The sequence below is a fragment of the Muscardinus avellanarius genome (genome assembly GCF_963383645.1).
Source record: "Muscardinus avellanarius genome assembly, chromosome: 11".
NCBI lineage: Eukaryota > Metazoa > Chordata > Mammalia > Rodentia > Gliridae > Muscardinus > Muscardinus avellanarius.
In genome coordinates, this window is record NC_137797.1 from 77568217 (window position 1) to 77592483 (window position 24267).

The following is a 24267-nucleotide window of genomic DNA, read 5'->3' on the forward strand; positions in this document are numbered from 1 at the left end:
AGATATTTACTCCTCACTCCTCCTGTTATGTGTTCCATTCAGACTGCAGGGCTTTGCCCACTCAGGGTAAAAGTTTATCACACTAAAATGATGCTGTCTGAGAAATGTGATCTTCTCAATCACCATAGACACAAACAAAACATAAAGGGCAATATACTAGAGAAAATAACTATGGGAAATAAACAGAATTCTTGGCATCCCGTTACAATTACATACTCTACCTAACTATAAGGTGGCTCCAAAAAAAAAAAAAGAAGAAGAAGAAATAAAATATTCTCTGAATTTAGGAAAGAGAGAAAAATCAAGTGTCAATATGCACTGGTAAAACTGCCTTCCTAGGACTCATAATTTGATAATAAATATACACAGATCAAAAGGCAATTACAATTCAATGTAGAACCTGAAATGGTGGCACAGGCTTGTAATCCCAATGCTCAAGAGGCTGAGACAGGAGGATCGCAAGTTGGCGGCCAGCCTCAGCTACTTAGTGAGGCCCTCCACAACTTAGTAAGACCTTGTTTCAAAATAAAAGATAAAAATAGGGCTGAGAGCGAAGCTTGGAGGTAGAATGCTCCTGAGTTCAACCCCAGTACCCCACACACACATAAAAAGAAAAGATGTGTAGGCCTGGCGTGGTAGCGCACGCTTGTAATCCCCGCCCTTGGAAGGCAGAGAGAGGAGGATCGCGCAGGTTCGAAGCCAGCCATTCGCGCTGGCTTAGGAGACCCTGTTTCCAAGTAAAAATGTAAAAATAGGTCTGGGAGTGTAGCCTGGAGGTAGAAGGGCTCCCAGAAACCCCAGTTCCACAAAAAAATAAAAATAAAAAAAGAAAGAAAAGATGTGTAGTTACCTTAGCAAGATGGCAGAATAAGAAACCCTAGAAATTCATTCTCAACAGTTTCTTTGTGAAAACTCCAAGCACAGACTGATAAATTCCTGAAATCCAATTGGGCATGAAAACAGCCAAGTAGTAGCCAATAGGAACCTTAGAGACACCTATGGCCATAATCCTCACGTCTAGAGCACAGTCTTGTATGATCATGAGAAGACACACAGTTCCCTGCTTCTCCCTGGGAAGAGAGAGAAAGGACTAGACCATGCATGTGACCTTCTGATGCTTCTGATGGTTGCCCACGGCATGCTTCTGCTTGACCTCTTTTGGAGCGCCGGTGGGACTTGGCATACACTAGATGCCTGAGGGATGATGAGAACAAATTCAGCAGCTTAAATTATCAAATTAGCACTCACGATGTTTATATATTAGAAAGAATAATATAGTTAAAAAGTCTATGCTTCCAAAAATTATCTACAGATTCAATGCACTCTCTGTTAAAATCCCAATGTCCTTTTTACATAAAGAGAAAAAATCCTAAAATGCATCTAGAATGACGTAGAACTCTAAATAGCCAAACAAGCTTCAGAAAAAAGAATAAAACTGGAGGCATCACATTTCTTGAGCCCAAAACATATTACAAAACTATAACAATTAAAACAATATGGTCCTGGCACAAAGATAGGTCAATGAACACAATAAAAAGTTCAAGAAACTTTTAAAAATTGATATTGAGTCAACCAATCTTCAACAATAGTGGTAGGAACATACAATGGGAAAGGATATTCTCTTTAAATAGTGTAGGAAAACTGACTATGTACATGCAACAGAATTAAATAGCAACCTTATTTACACCATATGCAAAAATTAAACTTAAAATAGGCTAAAAGACTTAAACATAATACCTGAAACTATATGTAATACTCCTAGAAAAAACAGAGACCCAAAGCTACATGATTGCTTGAATATGACACAAATATTATAAGAAATGGAACAAAATATAGAGAATGGGGCCATATAAAATTGAAATATTTCTGAACCACAAAGGAAATAATTAACAGTGAAACAGCAATCTACAGAATGGGAGAAAATCTTTGCAACATATATATCTATAATTTTTTAAATGGGCAAGGGACTTGAATAGATATTTTTCCTAAGAAGACATACAAATGACCAATAAGTATATGAAAAGATGCCCAACACTACTAATCATCAGGAAATGCAAATCAAAATCACTATGAGATGATACTCAAGAAAACCATTCAGTATTCTGTCATTTATCTACCTTTTGGGGGCCTCTTAATATATTTAGTGAATTATTGTTATGGTATGCTTTGTTATTTGCATGTTTCATTCTCAGAATTCTTATCATTTTTATTTATTGTCTCATAACAATTTTTCTAACTATACATATTGACACACAAGTTGGTATATAGAGATTTTGTGTTTGTAAATGTCAGTCCCTAAAATATAGAATAATTATATGAAATATAGTGCCTTTGAAAAAATTATATTAGAGTATTATCAAAGATAAAATATCACAATGAGATACCAGCTTATATCTGTTAGGATGACTGCTATCAAAACAAAAGGATAATAGATGTTGGCAAGGATGTGGAGAAATTAGAACCTTTGCACACTGACAGTGGGAATGAAAATGGTACAATTGCTATGGAAAACAGTATGGAGGTTACTCAAAAGAAATTAACAATAGAACTATCATACAATCTAGAAATCCCTCTTCTGGTATATAGCTGAAAGAAACAAAATTGGTACTTTAAAGAGAAGACATTTGAACTCCCATGTTCATTGTAGTCATAACAGTCAAGATACAGAAACAACCTAAATGCTCACAGCAAATTAATGAATAGATAAAGAGAACATGGAATATTATTCAACCTTAAAGTAGAAAGAAATGTTGACATATGATAAAACAGATGAAACTTGAGAATATGCAAAGTAAAACAGTACAGTCACAAAAGAACTGACACAACATAATTCCACTTATATACATGCAGTATCTGTGTGAGTCAATGTGGGGAGGGTGAAGGAGTTCAATTCTGAATTATCCAGGTTGACTATTGTTAAGATAATCAAATCAGGTATTGCCAGAAGCTGATAAGGTGATCAACTATGGAGAAAAAGCAGGGATAGACATGTCTATTTTAGAATCATGTACATAAAGACAGTTAATCCAGAAAATTGGGTTTCATACAATGAGCTTAGAGTAAGAAAGGAAGAATAAAGCTTGGTCTGATGGTAAGCTAAAGAAAACTGAAAATAAGTACCTCAGAGGAGAGAATAAAGAGAATAGGAGAGAGTGAAGAGTTAGGAACCAAGGAAATGGAGCATGTCCAGAAGGCAGGAATGGTGGTAGGTGTCTAGTGACAGAGAAGTCAAGCAGCAGACTTAGAGGTACCCTATGGATGACTTAGCAAGGAGGCCGCAGGGAAGACCAGGTGAATACTGTACACAAGCAAGAGCAAGATGATATTAAAACTTAGAGCAACAAGCAGGACTGTGAGATGTCTGATACAACCTGTTAGTGAGGAAATCATCAGCAAGTCAGTAGATGACAGGGAGGAGGAAGTACGAGGTGAATGTCAAAAGCTTCTAAGAGTTTTTATATGAGGGTGGGAATATCATTTTAAATTAATTTTAAAGAGATCATAGATAGATCTGTACTGCACGCTAACAGACATCTATCACAAAGAATATTTTGCTTCTGTCTTTTCTGGAAGGCAATCAAAGGGCATTTTTACTTCTCTCTGCAAAGTGAAAAGATAATTCTGTGGCTCTGTTGTGCTTTCTTTGATTGGTGGGGCTGTGACATTACCAACTGAACTGGTTTATTGTATCTTTTTATATTTCCTCCCACAATATAATTCTTACTTATGAAAGTAAAATTCAAACTCACTTCCTACCAAAAGGATATGCATATAAATCTACATGTCACACAAAGCTCGTGAGGAAGCACTAAGTGATTTTAGTAAGAATTATTTGTCTGTGTGCAAGCTGTAGAAAAGCTGCCAAGTCTGGAAATAGTTTTAAATACAGGTGCTTTCTCAGGCCTAACTAAAATAGCCGTGCACCATTTTTCTAAATTAAAGTGGTATGTGGCATCTCTAATCTAATGACACTAAAAATTGCATTGTGCTAAACATAGAAATAAAAATATTCTGCAAAGGGTTCTACCTACCCCCAAATCAGAAAAACATGAAAAGTAGCCTGAACTTAACCTTCCTATATCAGTTTTCAAGCTTAATAGTTACCTTTTATGAGAAATGCTAAAGAATATGTTTTAGAAACAAACTGCAAAATTATATAGCTGGGAATGAGGAGAAAGATCAGTAAAATAATGGGAGGGAGTTTAGGAGGGAGATGAGGAGGGGAGAAAAGGATTAAAAAAGGAAACAAAGTCAAATAATGTTAGGTCTGTATATGAATGTATCACTGCCAATCTCACTAACTTGTATGGGGAGGAATGTGGGGAAAGCCAGGTAAGGTAAGGGGAAAGATAGCAAGAGATCTGTGTTTGTATATTGGCATCACTTTGAATCATGCTATGGTGTGTAATTATAATCTACAAATAAAAGTATAATAAAATCAATATGTTACCTGCCAATTACTTTTTACTTTATTACAAGTAGAATTTGAAACCATTCCTAAAATAAACATCTGCAGAAGGAATTTGATACATTCTTTTGTTGTGATACTTGATAATTATTTTTTAAAAAGTCAAGCATGCTAGAAGTTCTCCTTGGACACTAATAATTTCCATTTGGATGCCTGTTTTAGTCAGCATTCTCAAAGCCACAATCTAAAAACCATGTGACTTAAAGCAAATATTTATTTTCTGATGGTTTGAGGCCCTGTCCATGTGAGGCTGGGGACCAAGGAACTCAAGAAATGGAAGCAGAGAGCAGAGAGAGGGAGAGCACATGAACTCTGCTCACATTATGGAGCAAGAAAGAGAAAGCAATAGTAGGAGGAACCATATACACAATCCCAAGGCCACACCCCAGGCACCCACCTCAGCCAGCTACACCCTACAGGTCTACAAGGTACCACAGAGGTAAATCCATTACAATGGATCTATCCACTTTGGGGATCACAACCCCCACGACTCCACTATATCAACCCTGAATATTAATAAATGAGCTCTTTAGGGGACATTTTGTCCTTAAAACTAGGCTGGTCCTTAAAACTAGAATAAAGACTATGTTGACAGACCTGAAAAGAAACAGCTGGCAAACATTGCTCTGCTTACTGTAAAGGTGCTGTTAAGAATGCCACTGAAGATGTTGTTTTCTATGTTTGAGAAGGTCTTCTTTATGAAAACTCAGGAAAAATTCTCTATTTCACTAAGAAAAATCAGTAGTTTTTCTCCCAAGTATTCACTGCATAATTTAATATATGCCCATTATGCCTGCAACTAAATTCTGTTTATCTGCTTGCTCTTACTTATTCTCTGAGTCCATACTCTGAAGGAAGCAAGCCAACATATTGGGTATTCCTTGGAGAAAACATAATTCTATGGGACGGTACTAACGGTTCCCACCATTATGATGAAAAAAAACATTCCATAGGAGCACAGGAAATAAGATAAAATTGGTGCAGAGGATGGAGTAAAGCAAAGAAAAACTCTCATCCAGCATCTGTGGGGATTTGGTGTTTATTCTCTGTGTGTGTGTGTGTGTGTGTGTGTGTGTGTGTGTGTCCGTGTTTCTTTTTCACACTTTTATCACACATACAGAGCATACTATATTAAATGCAACATATTAGTTTATTGCTTGAGAGCATATTATCACAAAATAGAGCAATTTAAATCAACATTTATTATCACACAGTTTCTGTGGGTCAGGAATCTGAACTCAGCTGAGACCTCTGGGTCAGGGTCTCTCACATGGCTGCAGCTAAATCATGGCTGAACTCAGAATAGTCCGCTTCCAAGCTTGCTAACATGGCTGTTGGGAGGCTTCAGGCTTTGCTGGTTGTTGTCTGGGACAGGTCTTTGCCAAGTGGGCTCTCCATAGAAATACCCAATATGTTGGCTTTCTTCTTTCAGAGTATGGACTCAGAGAGCAAGTAAGACCAAGAGAGACAGAAGACACCAACCGAACCAGAATAGCATCCCATTACCTATATCACATCCTATTGGAAAAATTGAGCCAATCAGTTTAACCTGTGATAAAAGGGAGAGAATGCCCACTGCAAAACTACATCATGTTCTCAAACCACGGGGACTGAGCAGATCTGGGCTTGATAGCTTTGCCATAAACAAACTGAAACATTTTATTTTTCTTAAAATAGAGTCATGAGCACAGAAACCACAATCAAATTAGTCAGTGATCCTTTAACTCTGATGATTCTTCTGTCAATCACCAATGGATTTTCTGAGGTTTCACTATTAATATGATACTTATGACATTTTTGTCTAAATCATTACTACTATGTATTTAGCATGATACCAATTATTCCTTGAAAATTGGCCTTTTATCTTAAAACCTTGCTCTAATTATCCCTATTATAATTGAAACTTGCTGCAAATTAGTTAAAACTGACTCTGGCTATTCAATGTGCATCAGGGCCAAGATTTACTTTTAGATAACCCCAAGTTGATGCTCTTCCCTTCTCATCTCTCTGACTTCTCCTACTGATTTTAGGTACTACAAAACATATTTAAATTAGCCCTTAGCCGGGTGTGGTGGTGCACACTTGTAATCCCAGCATTCGGGAGGCTGAGACCTGGAGGATCGCAGTTCGCAGACAGCCACAGCTACTTAGTGAGGCCCTCTGCAACTCAGTGGTTTCAAAATAAAGACTAAAAAATAGGGCAGGGGGTATAACTCGAAGGTCAAATGCTCCTGGGTTCCACCCCCAGACCCACAAATAAATAAATAAATAAATAAGCCCTTGATGTCACAGTCCATGCCTTCCACCTTATGTTATCATTAGCAGTTCTCCCTTTCAAAAGTTTTGTGGTTTGAATAATAAATCACAAAGCCATCCTGTTTTTAGGTAATATGTGTTGTTGGTTTTTTATATATGTTCTGTTATTATTAGGATTTGTTGGAAGCTATATAAAGTAGGATGGAGAGACCACTTCTATTTTTGTAATGAGAAGAGTTTAAGAAAGATAAAATAGAAATGAAGAGAGGGAAGCACTCGTTGCTGTTTTTCCCAATCAATTCATTACACAGGCCGTGCTGCGCATCCAACATATATTTAATAAGAGCAAAACGCTCAGACCACCAAGCAGAATTCAAACAGGTTTTAGTAAACAAAAAATACACTAAGAAACATTAAAAAACAAAGTAAAAAAATTTAAAGAAAAATATGGTCAAGCCTGTTTTACTCTCTCCTAACTCTGCTGGGCTGATGAGAACTTCCTGGATGATAAGCAGGTGGAGCAATGCAGACTTGGGTGGTGGTTCCCATCTAAGCCAGCTTACACACACCATGATGTTCCAGAACAGTGATTTTTTTCCCCTGGGCTGTAGACTGAAGTATGGAGGTGTGCAACTCTATGGTTTACTGTCCATCCTAACCTCCCCCGAGTCAGAAGAAACATGTTATATGAGGTACTGTGTCTAGATGCTTTCGAGCCCAGGCTCAATTTAATTCTTACTTTTTTAATTCAAAACTTTCCTTCCATAATTTTATCCTTTGCTTTCAGCAAATGCCTGTCTACTTCCCCTGAAGTAGGAGGTAACCTGCACACATATTTTTCCACCTCCAACTAATATTACCCCATTAGTACTAGCATGGGAAGGAAGTCTAATGCCATGGCAACGGAGGAGAGCTTAAGGTCATCCTGGGTTGGATTTTCTTTTCCTTTTTTTTTTAATTTTTTTTATTTTGAAACAGGGTCTCACTAAGTTGTGGAGAGCCTCACTAAGTAGTTGAGGCTGTCCACGAACTGAGATCCTTTGATCTCAGCCTCCTGGAAGCCCTTCTACCTCCAGGATACACTCCCAGACCTAATATATATATATATATATATATATATATATTTTTTTTTTAATTTGGAAATAGGGTCTCTTAAGCCAGAGCAGCTGGCTTTGAACCTGCGCGATCCTTGTGTCTCCGCCTCCCAAGTGTGGGGATTACAAGCGTGCGCCACCACGCCAGGCAGGATCTTCTCTTCTAACTGATCAAATTCCCCATGTTCTTGACTCTTTTGAATCGTGTAGACATAGACAATAAAGGATTTTCTAATTCCTCTGACTTACTATTGAAGTTTTAGCCAGATCTTTATAAGATCTCACTGAACAGCACTTTCTCCCTGACTTTGTTAATTTAGCATATTTATTTCTACTAACCAAGGATTGATATTCAAAATATTTAGGACAAACATGACATAAGTAACAATCAGAATGGATATGTTCACCAAATAAGAAAGTATACTAGCTGCAGATAAGAACTGAACCATATCTCACATGGAAATGTACTGGAGCAAGAAATATCTTTATTGTTGTAAGCCACTGAGATTTGGGGATGTGTTTATTACTGAGGTTCAGTCCAACTCTGACTAATTAATATATCTTATTTTAAGAGATTATTATTGGGGTCCCCCATTCATTATGCTATTTCTTAGATACTCTAAAGACTTTTAACTTAAATCCCATAAACTCCTTTATATTATATGTGAAGACTGGAGGAAAGGAGACAAGAGTGTTCACTCAATTCTCCCAAACACTTGCTAATTCCTAAGCAATCCATGAGATTATATAACCACAGCCTTGATTGGCATCTTAGCCCTAGATTCTTACCCAGGTTCTGTTACCCATCATCATCCATTGTCTGGTTATGACAAAATGTGTCCACACTAGGCTTCCTGAATCAGCTCTGCATATATATTTAGTTCACTTCAGAGAGATCTGTCCTTATGTCTTAACTGCTGATTGATGCTCAAAGTAGATGCTCAAAACATACTTTAAAGGAAAAAAATCAGTGAGGACAATCCCAGAGGGATCAACAGTGTCAATAGCTCTGGCTCTGAGAATTTGTTCCAAAGAAACATGAGGAGAACTGGTCATTGTGAATTTTAAAATCATTCTCAAAGCATCAAGGTAATAAGAAAATTCTTTGGAAGCACCTCACTAAATGGATGCCCAAATCTAGCTTCTTTACTAGTTTTGGGTCATTGAATTTTCAAAAATATACCCTATCTGAACTCAGTTTCAGATGAGGTACTGAAATGATAATCAAAGCCACCTTTGCCCCATACTTATATTATTTAAAAAGTGAAACTTCCTACCTCATCTGTCCTTTCACTGAGTCCTAAATTACTGTCATATGATCCCAACAAACATATCACATCTGATGCTCCTTTAATATCTGTCCTATGCAATCTTGTTCACTTCAGTTTTGTGTTCATCGACATATCCAATTAAGATACTTCCATAATGTTCAGTTGTATCTTTGTGTAGTTAGTTATTTGTTTGGGATACTTAGACTTAAGTTTATACATCAAATTCTCTAATAAAAGTTAAATGCTTTCATAAATAGGTTTGATTGCCTAATAATGTATATTATACATGTATGCATACATATTATGTATAGTAGTATATTAAATAATATGTAACAGATGTTTTATAATACATACAAATAATAGAATATGCATACATAAGTAATAGCATAAGGATAATCTAGACTCAATCAAATCTATCAAATTTTGCTACAACAATGAAAGTTTATCTGAATATTTTTTTTTCCTTTTACCACACAGGATAAACAATTTATAAAAGCCCTGTCATGTACATGGAGGTCAACTTCCCAATCTTTAAAGCATATGGTCTAGTTAGAAAGAATGAAACTATATTAAGTTATAAAATATAAGCCAGGCGTGGTGGCGCACGCTTGTAATCCCCATGCTTGGGAGGCGAAGACAGGAGTATTGCACAGGTTCGAAGCCAGCCGCGCTGGGTTAAGAGACCCTGTTTCCAAATAAAAAGTATAAAATAGGTCTGGGAATGTAGCCCGGAGGTAGAAGGGCTTCCAGGATCCCCAGTACCACCAAAAAAATAAAAATAAAAATAAAATAAAATATACATCAAAATGCAACACTCCTTTTTCTCTTCAAATTTTGTATTTATTTTGTTGACTTTTTATTGTAAAAAGACCTGGTGGGTTTTTAAAATTATGTAAGAGTATTCATTTAATTGGTTGATTAAATCAGGTGTTTCAGTTCCCTATTTCTAAAGAATTTCAGTATTACAAATATGCTCTTCCAAGGCCTGTAATTCCATGTGTTTTGAACTAACTTATTCACTTATATTATGTTCATTTTCTTCTGCAGAAAAAAGAGTGTCAGCGTCTGATTTTTTTTTCTGTGATTTTTCTTTGTGTATGCCACTTTGCAAATTCCAATCCCACTTTTGAAGGTCCCAGCACCAGCCTGGCCACCTGGTAGACTCTGCTCCAGGCCTCGCTGGCTCCAGTACTGGCCTGCAAAACTAGGAAGAAATGGGTAATAGAAGGGAATCTAATGGAAGAAGGGGCCCCTATGGAGGAGCAATTAAGGTGACCAAACAAAGGGGATGAGATGGGGGAAGATGGAATCTCTTTAAAGCACATGATGTACGTAAATAAATATATCAATGTTAAACACTAAATCAAGCATGGGATTGAGGGAGGGGAAGGAGTGGGATGGGGATTGGATAAAGGTTGATTGGACGATGTGTACTTGTATATCCTAACAAGTCTTGTATTCCATTGTGATGTTTGACTACAATGCAACAATAAAAATATATGAAAAAAAAAGAAAAGACAAAAGATTGTCAGGGTGCCTAACAGAGTCCGAAGCAGACAAGTTAACCAGTTCCAACATGATTCTGTCCTTGTCTGCTCACTTAAATTTACCACAATGAAGCCAATTTCCTCTTGACCTGATGCTAAGGGTAAAAGAGATTGTAGACATTTCTAATTTGCAGTAAAAATAATGCATACAACTGCACTGCAGCTGATGCTACCATAGTAGAAAAAATTTTAATAATAAAATATTTTATTAATAGAACTCTGCTTACTATTTTCACCAGTCCCTCAAGAATTCCTTTGGAGATAAAAGAATACAAATAGTATAATTTGTCACAGAAATGTGACTTCCTCAGATGGTACTGGGGTCCTTATTAATTTATTAAATTAGACTATGTAACTTTTGATAAGCCATGAGCCTTGGGCTATAATATACATCAATTTTCTATGTGGAAAGCAATCATTTCCTAAGTGTTCATCACTGGAAAGTTGGAATTGAGATGCAACTTAAAATATTCAGTAGTATATGGGCTCTAGATAACATGCACATACACAAGCAGAGGTATGGCCTGCTATCCAATGAATATGCGTGATTTCATTCATAATTCCATCAAATATTCCTCTTTTCAAAAATAACAAAATTACCAAGTAATCATTTAGTAACTTAATATATGCATGCATGGTTTCTTCTTCTGAAACCTAATAATTATAATGTTAGATTTTCATTGATAGAAAATAAAATAAGAAACATCTTGTATATATTCATAAAAATGAATTTTAACAAAATTTGAGCCCAGTGCCACATATTCCATATACTAATTTTATATTATTAGTACTTTATGATTATATATTATGCAGTATGGCATAGGAAATTCATATTTATAGAAGACCTACTTGTGTCAGGTGTTCATTTGGGCATTTTTCCATAAAACTAGTAATATATATATATATATGTGTGTGTGTGTGTGTGTGTGTGTGTGTGTGTGTGTGTGACTGGGGATGGAACCCTTCTACCTCCGAGCTACACTCCCAGACCTATTTTATATTTCTATTTGGAAACAGGGTCTCTTAAGCCAGCGAGGCTTCGAAGCTGCACGATCCTCCTGTCTCCGCCTCCTAAGCGCGGGGATTACAAGCGTGTGCCACCACGCCCAGCTAATGAATTATATTTTCTATAAATATGTCACTTGGGGTTGGGGATTTAGCTTAGTAGTATACTGCTTGCCTAACTTGCACAGGGCCCTGGGTTTGATCCCCAGCAATATGGGGGGGGAAAAGAAAGGCCATATAAATTATATTGGCCAAAATGCTTATTATTATTATAGCAACTAATATTGATTAAGAGCTAAAGTACTTGAAAAACTAAAGCACATATTTTATAATAGCAACTAACATTTATTAAGAGCTTATTATAAGGTAAGCATCATACCAAGTGCTTTGCAAACACTGTCTTCTTTGTCACAATAACCCTAAGATTAAGACTAAAGTGATACAAACTTGCATGGACACTTAGCATCTTTCCCTCCACATCCTATCCACCCCTCCTTCTTCCCCCACTTACATGTTAGTGAGACTGGTAGATCCCCCTCTGCTATTCTACTTGTCTCTCTCCTTATTTGTCTAAAGTCCTCTTCTTCTCTTATTCTCTCTCTACTTGGGAGAGAAAACATGGAACCCCTGACTTTATATGACTAGCTGATTTCTCTTAGCATAGTATTCTCTGATTCCATCCATTTTCCTGTAAATGACATAATTTTGCTTTGGTTCCATAATTCCATTATTGTGAATTTTGATGCTATAAACTTTATGTGCATGGGCCACTATAGTATTTGATTAGTTCTTTTGAAACCTCGCCCCTTCTCCTTGGGCCCCCCTGAGTCAACCCTCCTGGCCAGATCCAGCCATTCCTTTCCAATTTTTTGTTCTCACAAGCACATCCTTAGCAACCAGTTTTGCCCCTTAGTCCCAGCCTTAGTAATTAATGATGATGCTATTGTGAATTAATTGTACAAGCAAGTCAATGTTTAGTCTAATTAAGAGTGAAGCCAACAAATTATTTAAAGCACCACTCCAGCAGAATTTGCATTCCGACTTGTATTAGCAGGCCAATCAAGCTTTTCAGTTATTGACTGACTCAAGTACTTCTAGATTTCTCTAAAACGTACAACTAAGCTCCCTTCCCACCCAGATATTGGCCACTGCCCAAGTCTTCCAACCTCCACCCATCCTAAAAACGATGCTTCACTGCATATCTTTGGAAAAGACATTGTGTCTGTTTTTAAATTTACCACAATTCAAATCAATAGCTTTGTGCTTCCGTTTTGTCAATTTTAGTCAAAAAGTTTTTTCTTTACTATTTCCCAAAATTAATTTATCTTACTTAAAAGCAAAAACAAAAGCTGAGCATAATGATCCATAGTTGTAAATTCAGTACTTAGGAGGCTGAGACAGAAGAATGGTAGGTTTGCAGCCAGCCTCAGCAACTGAGGCAGTCCATCCACAACTTAGTGAGACCTTGTTTCAAAATAAAAATAAATAGATAGAATAGAGCAGGATGTGTTGCTCAGAAGTAGAATTCCCTAGCATTAATCCTCAGTACCACATTAATTAAAAAATAAAAACAAAAACACAATAAACATTCCTTCCTTAAAAAGAAGGCACCAGTGTAAACAGTGGTAACAAGCCAACCACCTTTCTACTTAAAGAGCAGCTAATGAAAATGATGGCTCCTAACATTAAAAACATGTGCACGGCTCCTGGATGAATGATGACTACATGCATCAAAATATCACATTGTGCCCATTAAGTTTGTACAATGTTTATGGTCTATCAAAAAAAATTTAAAGTTCCGTGTGGTGGCACATATGTGTAATCCCAGTACTTGGAAGGCTGAGAAAGGAGGATTGTAGGTCTGAGGCCAGCCTCAGCATTTTTTTAGCAAGACACTCAGCAACTTAGCAAGACTCCTCTTCAAAATAAAAATTAAAAAATGGTTGTGTGTGTAGCTTAGAGGAAGAATTCCCCTGATTCAATCTATAATATCCAAAACAAATAAGAAAAAATGAGAGGTGGGAGGGAGTTCAAATGAGGAATTTGTAAACAGTGTGTGTGTGTGTGTGTGTGTGTGTGTGTGTGTGTGTGTGTTACTAGAGGTTGAGCCCAGGGGAATTCTACCAATGAGCTACACCTCCAGCCTTATTTTTCATTCTTTATCTTGAAACAGGTTCTCACTAAGTTGCAAAGAGTTTCACTAAGTAGCTGAGGCTGGCTGAGAACCTGTTATCCTCCTGTTTCAGCCTCCCAAGTGCTGGGATTACAAGTATTTTTGACAGACCATAATCATTGTACAAATTTACTGGACACAATGTGATATTTTGATAAATATAGTCACTATTCATCTAGGAGCTAGGCACATACTCAGCTGACAATTTTTAAAATACTGGACTTAGCAAAAAAAAAGAAGAAGAAGAAAAAAAGAAGAAGAGAGAAAGAGAGGAAAGAAGGGAGGGAAAAGAAAAAAAGAAAGTACCACCCAGAGTGAAAGCTCACTTATTTTTTCATTATTTTTATTGGTGCATTGTAGTCATACATCTCAATAGTGTACAAGATGGTGGAGGCATATATGCACACATCGCCCAATTAGCCCTTACCCTATTCCCACCCCATTCCTTCCCTTCTCATGTTTGGCTTAGTGATTTACTTTGATATGTTTGGTAATGTACATCATGAACATTAGAGAATTCCCCTCCTCCCCGCTCTCATCCCCTCAGGTCACTGTATTTGCTCATCTATAGCATCTCCTTCTTCGTCTAGAGTTCCTCCTATGACCCATTTTCTCTCTAGCTTCCACATATTAGGGAGAACATCTGATTTCTTACTTTTTGTGACTGACTAATCACACTTAATATAATGTCCTCCAGTTCCATCCATTTCCCTGTAAATGATGTAATTTTGTTCTTCTTTATAACTGAGCAAAATTTCACTCTTAATTTTTCCATTAAAGAAAAATTCAGCCTTGGGAAAATTATGTGCTCTGTATATCTTTGGAAATGACATTGTGTCTCTTTTTAAATTTACTATAATTCGAGGCCAATTGTATACCTTTGGAAATAACATTATTTTATTTCTCTGGCACTATAAACTGAAGCTATATAAATCAGAGTCTTTTCTGATATAATGTGTGACATACTAATGGACTAGAACATCAGCCATTCTTTTAAAAACTAGGATAAATATAAAAGCGTGAGAGGCAACAACCTAGGTCAGCTGTATGTAGGGATTCTAAAATGCGTTAGCTCTTGAACAACTTTGCCCAGCCTTCCGAATCTCTGCTTGTCTCTCATCATTTTTAAATTATTCATCCTGGCTTGTTTGGGCCGGCCCCTTTATTTACAGAAAATATGCATTTTAGATCTCAGAAAGTCTCTATTTCAAATATTCTTTCGTGCCCCTGCCCTAGGTTCACTGTTCTTGTCAGATCACGGGTGCTGAAGGTGCTCACCACACCTGGCCACATAAGCTCTCCATACAATTTCTTATTCCATTCTTCAAAAAGGAGGCAGGAGAGAGAGACATGATAATTCCATTTTAATTGTACCTATGACTAGTTATCACCTTAATTTTTGAGATATTAAGTATGAATATTAATGTTTATTTTCAAAATTGCTTGCATCACTTTATCTTATTTCTCAAATTCTTGCTCTGCAATACTTAACATATATTGGCACATTTTAATTGGTATTTGTAAAAAGTCTTTGGAAGAGGCCTTGTATAAGAAAAACAGAAGTTTTCTCTGTGATTCACAATAGAAAACATCAGCTTCTTCATATTCTGCCATAAACACTATGTATTCTTTGGAAACTAACAGAAGTTCAGAGAGGAATTTCCACCAATGAGTCTCAGTACTTTCACTGTAATACTGGAGTAAGGAATATTAACATATTCCTATTAATGTAAGTGCATATATATATATATATATATATATGCATATGTTTTCTACTACAGCTTAAATAGTAGTACAAATATATAATTAGAGTAATATATACCAATTTTTAAGCTGTAATAGAAAATAGCATGAGAAGGGACTCAGGACACCAAAAAATAATAGGTGCATATTATAAAATTCACTGCGTAGTTTTCTGCAAAAAAAAAAAAAACTCATTAACAAGGCATAAAAATATTTCAGTTCCAAAACACACAATTCACATATACAAAGTTATCAATGCAAATCTTGATATTGAGTTCAGGGAAAGGAAGGGAGTAGGGAGAGGGAAAGCTCACCCAGTGCTATGTGCATTCATGTCTCTATTACTGTGAATTTCATTATGATGTATGATTACAATGCAAAAAAAGAGGAAGGAATGAAATGAAATGAAATGAAATGAAATGAAATGAAATGAAATGAAATGGAAGAAGGGAGAAAGAAGGTAGGAAGGGAGGGACTCAGAAGGGGTAAGGAAGATACCTTCTTTTACCAGGGGAAAACCACTAGGAATGAGACACTGCTGAAAACATGCCTTTTGCTGCCCTCAAGTGGTTTTCTGGGGGATATTCCCATGAAGCCAGCAGTAGTGACAGTTTAGTGTCCCCATTTCATTCCTTGCACACTATTATATGTATTCTCCTTCCGGGAACGGGGATATTTGAAAAGACCAAGAAAGCTTTTCATAAATTAAAGCTTTATACTTTGAATGCTATAAAATTAGATTACTATAAATATCTTCAGAAATACAACTTCAAAAAGTCCAAAGACTAAAATCCTTCCCAGCCTCATGTGACCTGCCCATTTTCTAGTCAACAAAGACCTCAATCCAGACTTTGAAGCACAACTATCTTTATTCCTACAAAATAGAGAATTTATGAGCAGAGGCCATAAGAAAACTTGTTTAACAGAGAGGGTTCAGAAAATTCATTTAGAGCAATTTTTAATTAAGTTATATCTCATTACTGTGGAAGAAAGTAGTTTTGTGTTTCTTCTTTTAATGTCTTACTTTCTCGAGGTTTTCAATCCTGTAAGTGATGCAGTTGACTTCATTGTCACTGCAAAAGTTCTGCTGTGATTTGTACATAACTCTGTTTTTAATTCGGATGATCACTTTGCCCCTGTTTCTTTGATCACCTTCCTTTTTCTCTCCCAAGAGATAACTAGACAGACAGTAGAGTTAGAGGAAAATGAACAATTACTACCTTAAAAACAAAGACAAAACACCAGGGCAGAAACCCTTTGTATTCTGAGAAGACGGCACTCACCCCAGAGTACTAGTACTAGTTCATTCGACTGAAAAAAAAAATGTATTAATTTGATTTTGGTCATGAAAAAGCAGTCTCAGATAAATCAAGGTGAAAATAAGTTGAGGCAAAGAGGAACTAAATTTCCCTGTATAACAAAACTGAAGAATTCTGCAAATTACTGGAGGCTCCAGAGAGAAGAATCTGAAACTGGAAGATAAGAATATGTGAGTGTGTGTGTGTGTGTGTGTGTGTGTGTGTGTGTGTGTGTGTGATTAAAATCCTAAAAAGCTGGGCGTGGTGGTGCACACTTGTAATCCCAGCATTTGGGAAGTGGAGAACAGAGGATTGTGGTTCACAGACAGCCTCAGCTACTTAGCGAGGCCCTTCACAACTCAGTGAGACCCTATTTCAAAAAAAAAAAAATTAAAGACTAAAAAATAGGACTAGGGATGTAGCTCGGAGGTAGAATGCCACTGGTTTCCATCACCAGTACTGAAAAAAAAAATCCTAAAGAAACTGTATGTTCAAAATCAGAGAGTTGTATCTATGATGTTATGTGTTCCCTGAGAGTATTTTCCTTTTAGAGCCCAGTTTACGTCAGAGATGCTTCATGGACACTTGTTTGTGCTGGTGCTTGTTTCCATTACATTCTCCCACTGAAGCCCTTCACAGAGTCATCTAATATGAGAGTTTCTGTTGCAGTTTCTCTTTGAATATGTGTCCAATTCTTGTTTCTGGTTCCTATATGAGAATAAAAACTCAAGTCCCTAAGTCCTTTGAACATCCGTTCATTGAATTCCTGACCTAGCTTTCAGATTCTTCATTTTGGTCCGCTTGGGGGTTTTCCTTACCTTTGGGTAATCAAGTAAGCTCAGCCATGTCTCTCCCTCCCTCCCTCCCTTCCTGTCTTTCTTTTATTTTTCTTTTCTTTCTTTATTTTTATGTGTGCAGTACTGAGGATTGAACCTACGAGTGTTCTATCTCTGAGCTACACCCTAGCCCTATTATTTTTTTTAATTTTGAAACAGGGTCTCACTAAATTGAATACTGAGGCTGATCTTGAATCTAATACCCTCCTGTCTCAGCCTACCAAATACTGGGATTACAAGCATGCACTACCACTTTAAAAGAGTCAATCAAGCAGCATTATATCTTCCAGCAGTATGTAGTAGACTATGTAGTAGAAGAAGCCTCAGGTTACTTAGTCTGTCACCTGGTGGGGAAAACAAGAAAGCAAAGACAAAAACTCTCCTCAGTACCAGCGGCTTTTCTGTAAAAGAACCCTCACCTATAGCCTCAGACACTTAAATAAAGGTGAGCTAACTTCCTCTTGGTGACCTAAGGAACAAAAGGAGTTAAAACAAGCATTTGGGTGGTGTGAGGTATAGAGTGATGAAAAAAGAATCAAAATTAGATGGGTTTTTTTTCTCCATAATGCTAGGATAGACAGATAATCTAAGTCTGCATCATCCATCTTAGTCCAGCCAGCTAACTTACCTCTTCTCCCCTCAGTCAGACTTCCTGGAGATGTTTAAACCCTGCACCTACTTCAGGGAACTCACTGTAATGAGAAAAAGGGAAGCCAAGCAACTTGTCGCCTATCAAGTCAGTTGTGGCTGAGGTGCTGGTTTAGATAAACCTAAAGATTCTGTTCTCTGTAACAAGGGATTATGGAAGACAAGCTTGAGCCTGAATTTATACCCAATTCCAAAATTCACAAAATAATAGTAATAATAGTAATAAAGGAGTCCCAAAATACAGGAACACAAGTGTAACCATCACTGGAAGTTCCTAAAACACTTTTGGTAGTAGTTGTAGGTCAATATTCCTACAGAAACCTATAAACAAGGACAGATTGGAATCCTCAATGCAAATCAGATTCCATGTAAAGAATCCTAAATTCCTCTCTACCACCTGCAATCTTCTGATATAAAAAGTCACTTTCAGTGTCTGTGTGCTGAAAGTCCTCTCTGAACTCTGTCTCCATCACTGTCTGCCTTCATAAGAGGAAGCAGTTCCTCAGATAACACTGTGTGTCCTGCAGTACCCCAAAGTACAGCTGCATCCATTTGCTCTAAGAACTAATTTCCTTCCAAGTTTACATTGCTACTCTGAAGTGTTTGCTAGTTTAAATGATAGACGGTATCATGGAGCACCTTTTGCCTATGGCACCTTTATCAACGGCAATTTGTATTTTATTTTACTTGTAGAACTAATATTGTTCCTGACTTTGGATTTTTTAAAAGTCCAAAAAGTGGATTAAAAGTTACACTTTTATGATATCTATCAGTAAAAGATCCTTTACCAGTAAAGTGACACATATTGCTAATGGATTCAACAGTTCCATGGAAATATGTAATGCTGTATATAAACTGACAATAAAAAGGAACCACTTGTAATTTTAATGAAGATACTACACTAAAATTATTTTTTAAATTTTTATTGGTGCATTATAGTCTCACATCATAATGTAGATCATGTTGACAATGGCATACATTCACAGGGAACTTGGTGCCTCCACTACTTTCCCATTTCCCTCCCTCCCAATACCAAGTGTCCTGACTGACAATGGTATATTCACATGTACACACATAGTCTCAGGTAGCATTTCCATTAATGAATCTCAGCCTTCTTCCCCCCTCCCCTTCCTCCTGGCTCTTCTGAGGATCTCCTCCATTATCTGGAGTCCTTCTGGTATCCCCAATACTCCCTAGCTCAAGCATATTAGAAAAAACAAAGCACGCATCCCTTCTCTTTCTGTGCTTGGCTAATCTCACTTAGCATAATGTTCTCCAGGTATTTCCATCTTCTTATGAATGTGTATCTTTCCAAAGGGGTTGAAATCAAAGAATTACAGTAATATATGCACATATCCATGTTCATAGAAGCACAATTCACAATAGCCAAACTATAGAACCAACCTAGATGCCCATCAACAGATGAATGCATTACACATAAATTCTAAAATACATATTATTTCTTGCCAGTACCTCTTACTTTTTTAAATTTTCAAATTCAGCTCAAATGATTATTACAATACCAAAAAAAGGCTAGTAGGCACATCAGGAATGAGTAACAAGATCAGCCATCAATCACATCTATGTTATCCTTTCAGTGGGTTGCATTATTAATATTTGCTTCCAATAGTTCAAGTCCTTCTCTATTATTGTTTCAACTGGAAACAATAGTTCAAGTCCTTCTCTATTATAGTTCAAGTCTGTCTCTATTATTGTTTCAAATGGATATTTAATTAGAATATAACCTAGAGAAAGTGGTAAAGCATCTCCAGTAGGTTTTTTTAACTGTAAAATGGAGATAATAAAAATGCCCATTGGAGGTGAGTATAAGGTTTAACTGAAAAGAGTCATGTCACATACTAAGTACTCAGTAACTATTAGCTGCCACGCCTGCTCGTTTTAGCAGGAATGCTGCACGGCAGACATTCCCTGGAACAGGCGCACGGCATCTCCTTCTGGGGAATAGTATTAGGCATGGGGATTTGGGGGGTTTTTGGAATTGGCTTTGTTACTAAAAAGATACCTGAGACTTATGTTATTAATGGCTTTAAATTCTTTAAAATAATTCAAGATTTACTCCCTGAAGCTGTAACATTAATGAATGAGTTGCACCTAAATTTCCAAATGACTGATCTAACAAGAATTCTATAAGACTCAGACAACAAGCAGAACAAGGCATACATTCTTATGGCAACCGATCCTCCCCAGGTTTTTCCCAAGCAAATATTAACAATAAACTTAAAATAGAGCCAAGACAAGTTGTTCCTACCATTATAAATTCTAAAAGGCCAGCATGTTTAATCAGAGGTAGGCTATGGTAGAGTGGCTACTGACCCCCAAGTCACCCTACCCTCTTTTGGTTGTACAATGGGTATGTGGACAGCAGCAGAATAAATAGGTACCCAGGCACAGCCTTGGGACATGGGAAAGTATGAAACGTTCCTCTCCTCAGTAGTGCCTATTGATTAAAAACAATGATGTATATCAATCAGACAATTTAATGCTTAGTATAGGTTATTGTTATATTAGTAGTTAATAATAAACTTCTGATCTTTTCCTTGGTTGTTTGTAAGAGGAAATGTTCCCTTAAAAAAGAAACTGGCTGTTTGTCACCTTACCTTGATGTATTAGTTCTTTGTATACTTACTGGTGGATTAATTCTAGAAAAAATTGTAAGAGTAGAATGTAGCCAAAAAAGAAAGTATAAAATGCTTGCCAAATCCGAAAGTAGGGAGAGCAAAAATGTAAAATAAAGAGAGCAGCTTCACTCTCCATTGCGTCTGTGTGCTGCTTCTCCGCCGAACTTCACAGACTCCTCACTCCACCACTCGCGGACTCCCGACTCTTGCTAGGGCTGGACCCCGGTAATTAGCCCTCATTAAGACTATTTTTTATTGGCTAGTGACTGATTTACAGTGTGTAAGGGGTTATCTATTACCAATATTTTAAAATTTTATTTGCTGCATTGTAGTTATACATCTTAATGGAGCACAAGATGGTAGAAGAATACAGGCACACATCATTCATTTAGCCCGTCCCCAATTCACATTCCACTCCCTCCTTCTTATGTTTAACTTAGTGATTGCTTTGATATGTTTGTAAATATACATCATCACTATTTCAAATTTTTGCTTTGAAATATGTTCCTTACTCAGAATAAGCATCTCTGGTTAACATAGACCTCATTAGCTCCATACAAAAATACAAATATAATCAAATGAAGAATCATCTGCCGCACAAAGGACATATCTTATACACTACACAATGTATTGTTTCTGCACCAGCTTTAAAAATGTAATTTTTACATGGGTTCTTCCCCTTCTGGTCCAGTGCTCTGAGTGTACAAAACCTCCCAGAGAGCCCCTTGATTGTGTTACTCCAATCATTACCCATTCAGTCATGATAGACTCTAAGGCTGAGCCATATCAGTCTGTAACTCCACATTTGAAAATCATTATACCCAGTACTAATAGCATCATGCTAAATATAAGAAATAATTACTGATAAGACATTTTAATAACCTTATAAGGCCTGAACATTCAATGTAACGTCACATTCTTCAATTTGCCACTTATTAACATGGGTTAAAGTATAAGCCTTATGAAATATTTGCTTTCCCTAGACTATTCATCTCCTTTAATGGTACAGGGGGGAAAAAACAACACAATTTTAAATTTGTTTTCCTCCTAGCATTGAAGAGTGGTGGCCCAAATCTATACAGGAGTAGCAAAACGATTTCATACTCTAGAACTGGACAGAAATCTTGTGTATCTTAACACTTAGAAGAAAAGAATTCTACCTAGCTTTCCAATATATTGGAAAAAGTAGGTTGAAACCTTCCTGGTATATTTCTTAATGCTGTTGACTAAACCAATCTCCTTATATGGTCTCCTTAAAACCTACTGAGGGCAACCCAAAAGGAAATTATTGTATTGAAAGACCAACCCTTCTGTGTCACTATATAATTAAAGAACTGAGGAATTTGAAAAAAAAAAACTGTCATCTACTTATTAACTCACCTTCGTGCTATAAAGTATGCTATAAAGTTTGATAAGTATGGATTACAATCCTGTATTTTTCAGAGTGGCCCAGTTTTTAAATGACCCACTTATAACAAAGTTCTCTCTGTTGAGACTGCAAAAAGAGTGAAAAGTAATGCTACAAATATCAAACAGCTTTATCTAGCTAGAGATTACAAGAGTTGTGTGCCTGTATTTTTCTAACATTCTGTACCCCAATAGGATGTAAAATTACAGTGCACCTAAAAAAATAAAATAATGGAATTGCAAACATTTTCATAATATACCTGTTCTACTAATTAGGTGAACATAAGCAAGTCAATAAGTTTTTCAATTCTCATACTTTCTGTCACTATAATAAAATTAGTACCTGCCCTCAAGCTACCACATAGAAAAGTCTAGTAATATGCTACACACTTTTATATTTTTATTTTCAAATAAGCAAGTTTGTAAAAAGTTTCCATCCTCCACTATGGTCCAAATATCAATATATTTGTCTGACAAAAACAAAACAAAATAAACTGTTTTGAAAAAAAGAAAAACATAATTATGGCTATTTGTTGAAGATGGTTTAAACTACTACAAACTAAAAAATCCTGGTTGAATTCTTATGTGTTTCAAACATAACACTCACCACAGTAGACAGTGGAAAGATAACCTACCCCATGTTCCCATCCATGAGAAGAATTGTGTTGTATATGTGCGAGAATATGAAGAGAAAGAGAATTGTGCTGAAGAACATTGTCATCCATGATCCATGATCCTCTCGAAACATTTTTAACCGGAGTAATTGACCTGAAATAGAAATATTATCATAAATCATCATACATAAATAAAAATTCATGCATATATACTTTAGTGATTCTTAATTTTTTCACTATATTCTGAACTATTTCCCATAAAACAAATGAAACCACTATAAAGTGGCAAAATGACTGTACAATATCCTTTTATTCTTTTGCAAGTAAATGATATGAATAAAGTCCATGATGACCCTCATATCACGTATTATCCTACAGCAAATGGTCTTAATGTGAGAATTTAGTATACAGAGACTGTTCATTAGGCTGGTGTGGAAACAAGATGACTTAATGCATTACTACTGCTGCTTTTCTTATTTTATAACATGCTTTTGGTTCATACCAAAACTACTTAGAGCAAATGGTAAAGAAGTTGCATAAATTCCTTATCATTTCCTTTTGCTTCCATCAATACATTCTTAATACTAGCCAGATGATTAAATGAAAACCAACTTCACTTATAAAAAGATACAATTGTTTAAGGTACAAGAAGTCTTGAAAAAATAAAATCTGTCATAAGACACAACAGTTTAGCTTCATTCTTAGACATACCTAAGTACAGACTTTTACACAAGTGCTCTGGAAGAATATTTGTGTGTATTTGGAAGGTGGGTGTGACTTTTGACAAAACTTAATTTCCACCATAATGCCTAAAATTAAAATCCAATTACAAAGACAAATACGAAAATTAGAGAGAATATTAAAATTCAAATATTTTAAGATAAAATACTAAAATGAACATGAAAGTAAATTAATACCCTAATTATTAATACCAGAATTAGTCTAAAGAATGTTTTGATTTATTGTAAAAGAGAGAGATGAGGGTACTAGTACCCTGAAAGGTGGGGAAAATAATTAAAATAAAATGAGAGTAAGCAAAAAGTGAACATTGGTCACTCTGGCCTCTCACAAGAAAATGTTTCTCAATTATACTTATTTCAAATCTTTAGAAAGTAAAACTAAATAATGATGAGAGATGATATAGGGACTATAATTAAACTAGGGTATTTCTGAAAGCTTACAACAAAATTTCTTACTAAAAAAAACCTAAATGTTCCCTTTTTATTGATTATATATATATATATATATATATATATATATACACACAT

The 24267-nt window shown here is 36.1% G+C and overlaps 1 protein-coding gene across 3 annotated transcripts in view; it reads right to left on the bottom strand.

The window, feature by feature from the left end:
• The window catches only part of TMEM117 (transmembrane protein 117), a gene marked incomplete at both ends in the record, with an annotated part of 622588 nt that overhangs the window by 511062 nt on the left and 87259 nt on the right, over positions 1-24267 (bottom strand). For all 3 annotated transcript variants that reach the window (XM_080706437.1, XM_080706438.1, XM_080706439.1), the window contains one exon: positions 23021-23153. In XM_080706437.1, coding sequence (XP_080562563.1) covers positions 23021-23153 — 133 coding nt within the window. The remainder of the gene's footprint in view (positions 1-23020; positions 23154-24267) is intronic.